General features: G+C 35.9%; 1 protein-coding gene across 1 annotated transcript in view; it reads left to right on the top strand.

Moving 5' to 3' along the window:
* Positions 1–8,125, top strand: part of LOC118013801 (peroxiredoxin-2-like) — a 134,572-nt gene extending 126,447 nt beyond the window's left edge. The window contains exon 3 of the mRNA XM_035009593.1: positions 7,991–8,125. Within this exon, the coding sequence (XP_034865484.1) occupies positions 7,991–8,125 (135 nt within the window). The remainder of the gene's footprint in view (positions 1–7,990) is intronic.
* The last annotated feature ends 5,031 nt before the right edge of the window (positions 8,126–13,156 follow it).

The following is a 13,156-nucleotide window of genomic DNA, read 5'->3' as shown; positions in this document are numbered from 1 at the left end:
TCAGGAGCTGTACAAAATGGAAGACTTTTATAGGCAGAAGGGAGCAGAAACAAGGAAGTTAAGCTAGCAAAAAGTGGATTGGTTGTGGTAGGGTCACATTCCTTAATGGATGTCAGGGATCTGTCAGGCAGATCATCTCAATAGTGCTGATCAGCTGACTCCTGACTGACTGGTTTAAGACTTCACTTCTGGGAGAGGCTAAAATGTAATTAAGTCAAATTTCTGTTTGGTGACATGGGGCTTAGCATAATTGACTCAATTTGGGGCCTGTTGTTTTGTTTTTAACAATAATCCTATGAAATTGGTACTACTATTATTCTCATTTTACAGATGAGGAAACAGTAATTAAAGATTAAAGCTGTATGCCCAAGGTAATATAGCTAATAAACAGAATGGTTAGGATAGGAATATTTGGGCCCAGTCATTTTAAAAATCAATGAAAATTATCTAGTAGAAATTCCAAAATAATAATTATTATGGTCACGATCACTAGTGAAACTAGCCCATCAAAATGAACTAAACTCAATAAGACAAAATAATGAGAGATGTTTTTCCCTCCACTACTGTTTTCGGTTGAATCATCTTTGCCCTTTGACAAGATCTTGGGATATAAGTCTTTCACTACTTTATAAGTATTGAATAGAACTATCTGTCGAGGCTGGAGTAGCCTGCTCTGGCAATGCTCAGGCCCTTGCAGGCACCCACTGCCCAGTGCTCAGGGCTCTGGCTCCCTGTGCAGCAAGAAAGCTGCTGGTGGCTGAATCCATAGATGCTGCCACTGTACGCACCCTTCTCTGGCTGGAAGTCTCTTAAGCCCTCTGCTGACAGGCTGTGGGAGATGTTCTGGAGCCCAGCTTCTTCTCCCTGGAATGCCTGGGGCTTTCAAATCACCGCAAAAACACATATGCTCACCCAGCTCCAAATGTTCTGAGCAATGTTTACATTCAATTCCGATGTAGGCACTATCAGTTTAACAATTCCATCATATAGAGAAGTATCTTTACTGAAGCAGCAGATACCAAATAAAAGCAAGAACTGGTAAAGAAAAAAGAAGGTGGGGAGAAATGATAGGTAGATGATGACAGAGATGATAGATGATGATAATAGATAGATAGATAGATAGATAGATAGATAGATAGATAGATAGATAGATATAGATGATAGATAATAGATATAAGAACCTCTTAGGAAAAGGAGTAGAAGAACAAAATGGAGAACTCCAAATGTTGATGGTGTTGGAAAACAGCTAACTAGAAGATAATGATGACAACAAAATGATGTCTCAAATGTCAACTCTCTAGGCTCAAATTGGGTCAGCCAGAGCTTGAAAGCAAGTCTCAGATGCACACATAGTGCTTGCTGACAATGGAGATCCTAATGCTTGTCCTTGGACTGGTGATTTCTAGTGGTTTTGACTTCAGGTCACTGGGACAGGTGTTATTGGTGTTCTCATTCCCAAGGCCCTATAGTCTGGTGTTTGACCGGGTTGATGGTTTGGGAGTACAGGTTTAATTGAACTCTTTGCTTACACTTTCTGAGATGAATTTAGAGTGGATCTGTGTTTGGGTGGATGAGACGTACATCATTAACACTATGTATACACTTCAAGTCAAACGGTCTCTATGGTTTCTGTAGAACTTGGCACCTAATGGAATATTGCAGGTGTATAAGATGCTTCCCTGATGATAAAGTGATGATAATGGCATCCTGTGGTTTAAGAAGAAGAGAACCAACTGATTCAATTTTATTCGGTCATTATCATTTGTCACAAGATACAAGAGATCAGACCAAAGTATTTACTATGAGACTTAAAAAAGCATAAGAACAGTTGCCCACAAATACAGTTTGTGTCATGCTTGTGATGGAAGAAGTAAATCAAAAATTTCAAGTAGTAATGCAAGTATTTACCAGTGGAAATGGCCAATGGAACTTCAGCCCATTTGTCTGGCTGTATCACTCTTGTTACATTACTGACAGTCCGCAGTTAGGCTGCAAGAACTACTTTGAGATTGACAAAATATATATAATATCTTTTTGTTCTTTGCCAGAATGGAAATTGCACTGCATTACCAAGAAAGACTCTAAGACACTGGCCTCTATTATTATGTAATTCTCACATGAATAAACTTTAGAACAAAATTATAAATCTAAATATACTTTTCGTTGTGAAGGAATTTCATTGTTATTTATTTATTTAAAGGATTTGTTGGTTCTTTAAATGTTGTGTTTTAAAATTATAAGTTGCTTAAGCATATTTATGCTGTGAAAAAAATTAATGTGTGGCTCTAATCAAATATTTTTTCAAGAACATAGATAAGCAGTATTCAGTCAAGTCAGCGCATTCCCAGAGATCTGCCTGATCACCACCATATTTGCATGTATCAGAGAAGCATTTTTTTTCTCTTTTTTATTTTTTTATTTGAAATTTTTTTAAAAAATGGGTTAAATGAGTGATGGTCATTAAAGAGGGCACTTGTCATGAGCACTGAGTGTTGCATGTAAGGGATGAAGCACTAAATTCTACACCTGAAACTAACATTACACTACATTACACTGTATGTTAACTAACTGGAATTTAAATAAAAATTTGGAGAAAAAAATGTATGTAAATATTTTAGGCCACAATGTGAACAAACAACTTGATATATTTGGTTATATGCTTGTATAGTGTAAGTAGAAATGTCTAGATTTTAATTTATCTTTCCCATTTATTCTTTCTTCAATGCCTATAACATAGATATAGGTATAAATATACACAGATTATTATATATTATATATGTCATACATTACATGTGTGACTTACATACATATATATTACATATGTAATATATGGTTTATATAATATATAAGGCTTATATGTTATTTATATGTCTGGCAGATGTCTTGAATACTTGTCAGGTATTTAAATGTCATGTGTCATTTGTCATGTCATTTGTTTTAAACAAATCTTTGATTTGGGGGAAGTTTCCATATCTTGAAAATTTTCTAGCATCTTTGTCTCCAGACTATTAAGTCCAAGTGATGTCCCCAGAAATGTCTTTACAAATTTTTAAAGAGTACCTTATGAGACAGTATTTCCTGCTGAGATCCATTGCACTATAAAACGTCCACCTCTTTCTTCTGATCTAACAATGATGGTTGCTTACAGTCAATGATGGTTGCTTACAGTCATTTTACAAGGAAAAAAAAAATCAGATTTGCATTTCCTTGTCCCTAATAAAAGTTTCAAGTATGTTGATTCACCTCAAGTTTTCACCATCAAAACAAAAATAATTGCCCCTAAGTAATATTCAATGCCCCAGATAATGAGTGATTGCTGTAGACCTAACTGACTATATGTTTAAGAATTTTCACATCTAATCTTTCACGTTGTATAGGTTTAATTCACTCTAGTTTGAAATGTGGTGTTATTTCACAGTCATAGATGGAAACAAATATAGGTCATTTCCAGAAGAGATTTACTTTTCTGAACTGTGGATAAACTTTCTTTACTTTGCCCCTTTCCTCCATACATCCTTTCCTCCATACACATACACCAACATTTTTCACCCCAGAAATAACTTAAGGCTCCTCTAATTTTCTGAGGAGGGTATGTGATCTTGTCTCTTGTTCTTAGAAAGTAGCAGCATTGTAGGGTGGTGGAATAGATGGGGTTCACCAATACTATATGCATATTATTTTTAGTATAGGAAAAACTTAGACTTATATGAGCTTTTCTCTATTTGGTAGGATATTAGCAGTTCTTTTCAAAAGACAGTCAAACTTTATGACACAATTTTACCCTAAAAAATTAGAAGACTTTTGTAATTTCACATAACGTGGTTTTTTATACAAAAGAAGATTTATATTCATAATTTAAGGGTTCTTAACAGTAATTTAGCATGTTTCAAATTAAACTTATTTTCATCATTTAGAAGATCATAAAATGCAGTTTGGGGCATATACTATGAATATTTTGCTTAACCTACAGATCAAGATGCTGAGAGATCAAATATAATTTTAAAGATAATTGACTCATTCCAAAAAGATTCCATTAATAATGGAAATAAAAGGTCATGATTTCATTAAAAGAAAGATTCCTTTTTTTTTTGCACAAGTGAAAACTAAAATTGATTTAATGGATCTTGTTTCCCTTTTGTGATTCTACTGGGGGAGGAATATAATATATTGTTTCACAGCCATATACCCACAAAATTATTTTCATTCAAGAAAGCAAAGATATCTTCTAAATAAATGAGATAATTTTATAGCTGTTGTATTCTCCTGGTGAACTATTTCACATATTCTTAGAGTTGCTCAGTAGGGCTTTATTAGGAGTGAATGGAGATATGGATCCAAATTTGATTTATTTATGTCAGAGTAGCTTTTTGTTAATAAAATCATTTTATATTTTATTTTATATTTTTAAAGATTTTATTTATTTATTTGACACAGAGAGAGAGATAGCGAGAGCAGGGACACAAGCAGGGGGAGTAGGAAAGGGAGAAGCAGGTTTCCTGCTGAGCAGGGAGCCTGATGTGGGGCTCGATCCCAGGACCCTGGGATCATGACCTGAGCCGAAGGCAGATGCTTAATGACTGAGCCACCCAGGCGCCCCAGTCATTTTATATTTTAGCAAGTATTTAACAGTAATAGATATAACATGTTAGATTTTTATTTAATATGTTAAATTGAAAGTGCCTTAGTAAAATTAATGAAATTAAATGATGTGTCTTAATAATTTCCCCAATTCTAATTTTTAATTGAGTTGCTTGCAAATATTTAATAAAATAAAATATAAACATAAATAAAATAAACATAATAAAACAGAATAGCAAAACTTTTCCTGTAATTGCAGATTTTAAAAGTGAAATTGATTTAAAATTAACTCTACATAAATAAAAATGATCTCAATAATCCTGAAAATATAAAAGTGTTTGAATTTACTGTTATTTTTTAAAAGCAACGCACTGCCCCTAAAATGAATTTATGATGTGACAGAAGATACACTTTGATTTGGAAAAAGATAAGGTGTTTTTCCTTTCTAATTTTCGCTTTCCTTCATTTTATTTAGAATTATCAGGATAACTTATTACTGGAGAGGGCAGTTTCTCTCTCCCCTGGGTTTTATTTAACATTTCGAATAACACAATAGCTCAAAGTGCAGGAGAGTTTGTATCTCATCTCCGCCAGTCAATAGTTGTGTAATTCAAGCAAGCGTTTTGAACTCTATGTGCTTCAGTTTTACCCATGGATATCATGGATATGGATTTTATCAAGGGATATCCAAAATATATCCATCATCACAGTCATAGCCTTCTTGGGTCTGTACACACTGGACAGTGCTCTACCCCTAGGCTTGGGTGGCATTTTAAACAGTGAAATCACCAATAGAAAGCGCCATCTTGTTCATTCTCAGCTAGTAATGTGCACATAGAGCCACTCAAATTTTTTGCCCCTCTGTGCATGTTCCAGAACAATGTGAAAGTACTGCAAGTATTGATTTGGGTTTACAAGTAAATTTGGGGGAGTAGATGAATGTTCATATTGGTAACTGGCAGATAATCAGGATTGACTGTTACTCTGTAGGAACAAGTAGGATTAAGATCAATATGTACATAGGTCTAAGTGACCCTAAATTAAATAATAGAAAAACAGAAAAATAACTTGAAAGAGCATTGTTTCTAATACTATTCCATCTGGCATTTACTCTTCTTAATTTTCCAGTTGATGACAACAAGCCCTCACTCTGAGATTTAGCTCTCTACAGTGCCCACTGTTCTGGAGGCAAAGCTTATTGAAACGATATTACCTTTATGTCTTTTAACTGAAGATGCAACCAAGAACATATGGCCACCCACTGATTTAGAAACAGTAATCTTGGAGTGAAGGTTCATTAGAGGGCCCCTTTATCTATTATAAATTGGTTAAACTTCCTCTGAGGCTTTGCAAAAGTTAACTTAATATTCCTGTCACCTTCTCATCAGGACACTGGATTCATTTCCAGTTGAGCATAATCAGACCTGTAAGAGTGTATAATCTTTTACACCTGCAGGAATGTGTTACTTTAGCAAAAATAATCCATTTTCTTGTTTGTTTGTTTTTTTAAGATTTTTTTTTTTTAATTTATTTATTTGACAAGAGAGATAGCACAAGTAAGCAGAGCGGCAGGCAGAGGGAAAGGGAGAAGCAGGCTCTCTGCTGAGCAGGGAGCCCGATGCGGGGCTCGATCCCAGGACCCTGGGATCATGACCTGAGCTGAAGGCAGCCGCTTAACCGACTGAGCCACCCAGGTGCCCTGGTTTCTTAATTTCTTATGCAGTAATGAATCTGCCTGTTTTCTTCATTTACTTTGATGAAAAAAATCAGGCTTTTTGAAGTAAGACAGAACTAAATATTTGTAGTTGGAAAAAATAGTTAAAGCTTCAACAAAATAATTGATTTGGGGTTTGGTAATGAGATTTTAGATACAAATTCAAAAGCATGATATAATTCACGAAAGAAAAATTTGATTAAGTTGGGTTTTTGAAAGACTGTTAAGAGAAAGAAAAGACACAGACCTAGCAAAAATATTTGCAAAACATCCGTTCGGTGAGTTTCAACAAGAATGAAACAAGTGAATTTTAAAATGAACAAGAGGAGATTTTTTCAACTGGGCAACACTGTTATTCCTTTCAAATATACGTTAAAAGATCCCTTTCAAAGAGGCTTTTTGAAATATGTTGGCTATGACTGCATTGTCACCCTCTTCACTGTTTTTTTATCCTGATAATATGGTGAATTATTTTGATTGATTTTCGAATGTTGAACAAGTCTTGCACCCTTGGAGTAAACCTCGCTTGGTCTTGAGGAATCATTGTATATATTTTTATTTCTATTTTATAATATTTTGTTAGGAATATTTATGAATAATTCATGAACTAATTTGGCTTTACTTTTCTCTTCATGCACTGTTTTGTCTGGTTTTGGTATGAAGATAATACTAACTTCCTGAAATGAATTGGAGAATGATTACCCCTTTTTTATTTTTTGGAAAAGATTATGTATAAATAATGTTAATTCATATTTAAACATTTGGTGTAATTTTCCAATAAAAGAGTCTGAAACTAAAAATTTATTTTTGGCAGTTTTAAAATTGCAAATTCAATTTCCTTAATAGCTACAGAACTATTCAAATGATCTCTTTTATTGGATGAGTTATGGTAGCTTGTGTTTTGGAAGACTTGATAAAAAATTTTATTCAATGTGTGCACATATAGAGTTGTTCTTAGTATTCCTTTGTTACCCTTACGGCATCTGCAGGTTCATAGTGATATCTCTTGTTTCATTCCTGCTAACTCTGTCTTCTGTTTTTTAATTTGTCAGTACTATTAGAAGTTTGCCAATTTCATTGATCTTTTCCGCTCTCTGTTTCACTGACTTACTCTATCATTTTGTTTTCAATTTCATTGATTTCTGCTTTTATATTTGTTATTTCCTTCCATCTGCTAGTTTTGGATTTGTTTTTCTCTTCTTTTTCTAGGTTTTTAAAATGGAAGCTAGAGGATTGGCTTGAGGGACACTTAAGGGTCCAAGAAGGTTTTTAGACAGCCCATGGCAAGGTACAAAATGATTAATGATTGTAACAATCATATACGATCAGCTAAGTGCCATTTGGCATCATGACACTATCCTGCAGGACATCCCTGGGCTCACAGTTCCTAGTGGGCTCTCCCCAAAAGTGAATCCTCTCAACTCAACTCCTAACACAGAGGGATTCCAGAAACTGCTGTGAAGGGGAGTGACTTCAAAAGCCTACCACTCTCTCCAGTGTGGGAAGGGATGGGGGAATGAAACTCTGCAGGACAATTTGGGTTTCCAAACTTCGTAAGAGAAAAGCAAATATGAAGGCCCCAGGTAGGTCTTCTGGATCTACAGCAGGGGTTTTGGGAAAAGAGAGGCAAAATGGCAGTGGCTGGGAGCAGGTTTCTCTCTTCTATGTTTTTCTCCTTCTTCTCCCCTTGATGGCCAGGTAGATGACAATGCCATTGGTCGTGTTATAGTAAACCAGAAAGTTGGAATCCTCAAAGAAGATAATCTCACATTGCAGTTTGTTTCCCTGCTGCATGCCTGTGACTTTATGGATCTTCACCTGGTCTGTACGTAGGAGGATGAAGAACAGCACCTGCCCCTTTAGTTTCAATTCTGTCTTATCCTATCTGTTGGTCACTTGGAATTTGATGGGCAGTGGACTCTTGCTTCTGCATAAGAACTTCTCCTCCAGCATGAGGATGCCCTCTGTCTTCTGCTTCTTGGAGACAGGTTAAGCTCATCTTCAATGGAGTAGAAGGTAGGTAGGAGTCATTGAGGCTGGGACAAGTGCCACAGGTGGAGCAGGTGCAAAGGCTGTTGGCCCAATCATGGAGGCTGGATGGGGTGCCATGATAAGAGGGGCCAAGGGATGCATGGGCACATTGATCCTGAGTATATGGATGATGGGCAGTGTGAGGGTGATCACTGAGCCCAAGGGCAGTTGGACCATGGATACTGCATGACCATACTGCAGACACAACTGTGGTGTGGACATGAGGCAGCCATGCTGGTGGTTGGGAGTGCCAAGGTGATGGCTCGGGATGAGCTGGGTATGTTATGGCTAAAGACAGAGGTTGTGGCTGCTGGAGAAGTTCATTGGACATGTTAGGGTGTCTTCTTTTTGACATCTTCTAGAACAGGCTCTTGGCCCATGGATGGCTCAATCTGTTCCTGAAGGATGATATCGGTCTGGGCAGTTTGTTGGGTCTGGGCCATCCTGTCCAAGTGGCTGTGTAGGGTCACTTTTTCCTCTGGCTTCTGGATCTCCTCCTCACTGATCTTACTAATGGTCATTTCCTCTATGCCAAATATATCAGTACACCACTGGGCCAGTTGTTTCAAGCTGCTCTCAATATCCCGATCTAGTGTATATACCTCATGTTTTCTCTCTCCTTCTTGCCTATAGAGCAGTCTTGCTGCTTCACTCAGTTGGGGTTGAGAAACCCAATGCACGTGTATTTCTGTATTTGCTGGCCGGGATCATCTCCTTGCTGATGGGGGACACAAGATACTCATTTGGAGCAGAAGTTGGAGGCAGGGATTCGGAGGCTTTTGAATTTTCAATATTAAAAATTTGTATATATGTGGTTGGACTATTCTTTTTAATGAATGCATTTAGTGGTATAATATCCCTCTCAACACTGCTTTAGCTTGTCTCCAACTTTTCATATGTTGTATTTTTATTGTCATTCACTTTAATGTATTTTGTGTTTCCCTTAATATTTTTCTCTTTGATATACACATGAATTAGTAGTCTGTTGTTTAGTTCTCAAGCGTTTTGAGATTTTCTTGTTATCTTTTCCTATTCATTACTAATTTAATTTCACTGTGGGTAGAGAAGACACTTCGTATAATTTCAATTTTTGTAAATTTGTTAAGGTGTTTTATGGCCCAGGATATGGTATGTCTTGTTATAAGTTTTGTGAATACCAAAAAGAATGTGTCCTCTGCCTGTTTTCATGGAATATCCTATGACTTTTGACTGCATCCTTGTGATTAATGGTGTCCTTGAGTTCTATATTCTTGCTAAATCTCTCTTTAGTTGTTCTATCAGTTGTTTTGTAATGAATGTTGAAATTTTTAAGTTTAAACAAATGTAGGCATCTCTCTTTTTTCCTTTCAATTCTATCAAATTTTACATCGCATATTTTTAGGTCTATTGTTGGATGTACAACCTGTAAGTTTTCTGTATTTTTCTGATGGAGCAACACTCATCATATACAATCTTTCCCCACTTCCTCCAATAATTTTCTTTGCTCTGTGGTCTAATATATTTGATATTAATATAGCCATTACTATTTTCCTTCAATTAATGTTTGCATAATATACATTTCACTCTTTTACTTCAACCTGCTATTAATTATATTCAAAGAGAATTTCTTATAGAGAACATAAGTTGGGTCATATGTTTTGATCCACTCTACCAATATCTGTCTTCTAATCAGTGCATTCAGACCATTTAATATTTAATGTAATTATTGATATATTAGGACTTAAGTCTGCATATATTATCTATATCTGTATCTATATATAGAGAGAGACAGAGACAGAGAGGGTTCCTTCTGTTATTTCTTTTTATGCTTTTTTTTTCCTACTTATCTGGAAAACTTGTTTAGGATTCCATTTTGATTGATTTATTTATTTTTGAGTGAATTTCTTTGTATAATTTTATTAATGATTGCTCTAGGTATTACACTATATATACACATAGCTTATCACAGTCTACTACTATCATCATTTTACCAGTTTGTTTGAAGAGTCGAAGCATTACTTCACTCTGTATGTCTTTATCCTCCCTCTTTTATAATTGTCTTAAATATTTCCAATGCATTCATATAGAACCACATTAGACAGTACTGTAATTTTTGCTTCAACCACCAAAAATAATTTAGAAGACTCATGAGAAACAGTCTATTGTATTTATCAATATTTTTGCTAATCATGATCTTTCTCCTTTCCTGCTATTCCAGTGTTTTTCTTACACTATTTTCTTTCCATAAGAGAACTTCCTCTAGCTATTCTTTTAGAGTAAGTCCACTGGTAACACATTCTGTTTTTCTTCATCTGAGAATGTCTTGATTTCCCTTTTATTCCTGAAGGATATTTTTACTTTGTGTGAGATTCTGTTGATAGTTGTTGTTGTTGTTGTTTTTCTTTTAGCACTTAAAAATCTATTGTGCCACTTCCATCTGGCCACCATAGTCGCTGATAAGAAATCCATTGTTGGGGAGCCTGGGTGGCTCATTTGGTTGAGTGTTTCAGCTCTGGTCATGATCTCAGGGTTGTGAGATCCAGTACTGCGTTAAGCTCTGTGCTCAGCAGGGAGTCTGCTTGGGATTCTCCCTCTCCTTCTCCCTATGCCTCTCCCCCTCCTTCCCCCCGATATGTGTGCATGTGCATGCACTCTCTTTCTCTAAAATAAATAAATCAATCTTAAAAAAAGAGAAATCTACTGTCATAAATTTCTGTTCATATATATGAAGTGTCATTTTTCTTTGCTTTTAAGACTTTTTTTCTTTATCTTCAGTTTTCAAAAGCTTAATTATGAAGTGTCTTAAGTATTTCTGTAGGTTTATTCTATTTGGGACTCACTTACTTTCTTAAACTTATAGGTATATGGGACCTTTTTTCCAAATTGGGACTATTTCTGCCATCATTTCTTGGAGTACTTTCTCAGCTTCCCCTTTTCTCCTTTTCTTATAAGACTCCAATGATACGAATGCTAGATTTTCTTTTTTTAATAGTCCCACAGGTCACTGATGTTTTGTTCTTTTTGAGCCATTGTTGTCTATCATTCTCTGTTTAAATTGGGTAATTGCCATTGCTTCCATGTCACTGACTCTTCCTTCTGTCCCTGCATTCTGCTCTTGAGCCCATTTACTGAGATTTTTATTTCAGATAGTATATTTTTCAGTTCCAAAACTTGCATTTTGTTCTTGTATATCTTTTCTTCTTGAGACTTTCTAATTTTTTTGTGAGAGCTTTCTAACAACTTATCATTTGTTTCAAGCACATTTGCAATTGTTCCTTGACCATTTTTGTGATGACTGCTTTAGAATCTTAGTGAACTTATTCAATATCTTTGACATCTTGGTGTTGGTATCTATGATTGGTTCCTTTCATACAGTTTGAGATCTTCCTGGTTCTTTGTAAGAAAAGATTGAAACATGGGCATTATTATTATGTTATGAGACTCTGGATCTTATTTGAGTTTTCTGTTTAAGGTGCCTTTATTTATTTATTTATATTTTTTATTTTATTTTATTTTTTTATTATGTTATGTTAATCACCATACATTACATCATTAGTTTTTGATGTAGTGTTCCACGATTCATTGTTTGTGCATAACACCCAGTGCTCCATGCAGAACGTGCCCTCTTTAATACCCATCACCAGGCTAACCCATCCTCCCACCCACTCCCCTCTAGAACTCTCAGTTAGTTTCTCAGAGTCCATAGTCTCTCATGGTTTGTCTCCCCCTCAGATTTCCCGCCCTTCATTCTTCCCCTCCTGCTATCTTCTTCTTCCTTTTTTTTTAACATATAATGTATTATTTGTTTCAGAGGTACAGGTCTGTGATTCATCAGTCTTACACAATTCACAGCGCTCACCGTAGCACATACCCTCCCCAATGTCTATTACCCAGCCACCCCACCCCCCACTCCAGCAACCCTCAGTTTGTTTCCTGAGATTTTTGATAGCATTTTGTTAAGTGAAGCACTGCCTCTGCATGAGGAAAGAATTTCATATTCATTACTGGCTTTCAGCTGATACCCTAGTATGGGGTGAGCTCCTCATCACTGTTGGTCAGGCATGGGAATTTGGGCTCTCCATGTAGTCTTCACTGACAGCACTGGTTTCCACTGGGTAATGTTGAAAGTCCTGATTTTTTTTTTTTTTTTTTTTTTGACTTCTCTGATACTACCTCAGTAGTGAAGGTGAAAGAACCACATTATATCCAGGTGGATCTAGAATTCCTAGGTCCTTACATGGTCTCCATTGGCATTACACTGGAAGAAAAACTTTATTACTGGCAATTGGATATGAAAGTCCAGTCTCTGTTCTGGGAGTTTTCTGACAACACTCTAGCAGCCATGTTGAGGAAGCTCATTATAGCTTCATAAATGTGGAAGTCCAGGCTCACCATTCAGCATCTGCTGGCATGGGTGAAGGTGAGGGTTACAGTATTTTCTGCTATTTTACTGAAGTAGAACAGTTATTGTCTAATATTTTTATCTTGTTAGACTGCTCCTTTCTTGTTCCTTTAGCTAGAAAAGGCAGACTTTTGTTAGAGATTTTTTTGGCCAGTGCCCTTTGGAATCCCTAGATTGCTGGGCTCTTGAACTCCAAGTTTAGAATATATGAAGTGAAAGGAAAAGCCAAAGAATTCATCACCCTGTCATTCTTTAGGCCTTTTGTAGACTTCTTATATTTGTTTTATATGTATGCCCAGGGTTTTCACTAGATTTAGAAAGAGGAATAGGGAAAAGTATGACACTTCATCTATCCAGAAGCAAAAGTCCATCCCTTTACTTTTAATCTGAGGTTTTACATTTTCTTTCTTTCTTTCTTTCTTTCTTTCTTTCTTTCTTTCTTTCTTTCTTTC

The sequence above is a fragment of the Mirounga leonina genome, unplaced genomic scaffold (genome assembly GCF_011800145.1).
Source record: "Mirounga leonina isolate KUSES-001 unplaced genomic scaffold, KU_Mleo_1.0 Mir_154, whole genome shotgun sequence".
Lineage (NCBI taxonomy): Eukaryota > Metazoa > Chordata > Mammalia > Carnivora > Phocidae > Mirounga > Mirounga leonina.
The sequence above is the reverse complement of the archived record's forward strand: the minus strand, read 5'-3'. Positions and strand labels throughout refer to the sequence as shown.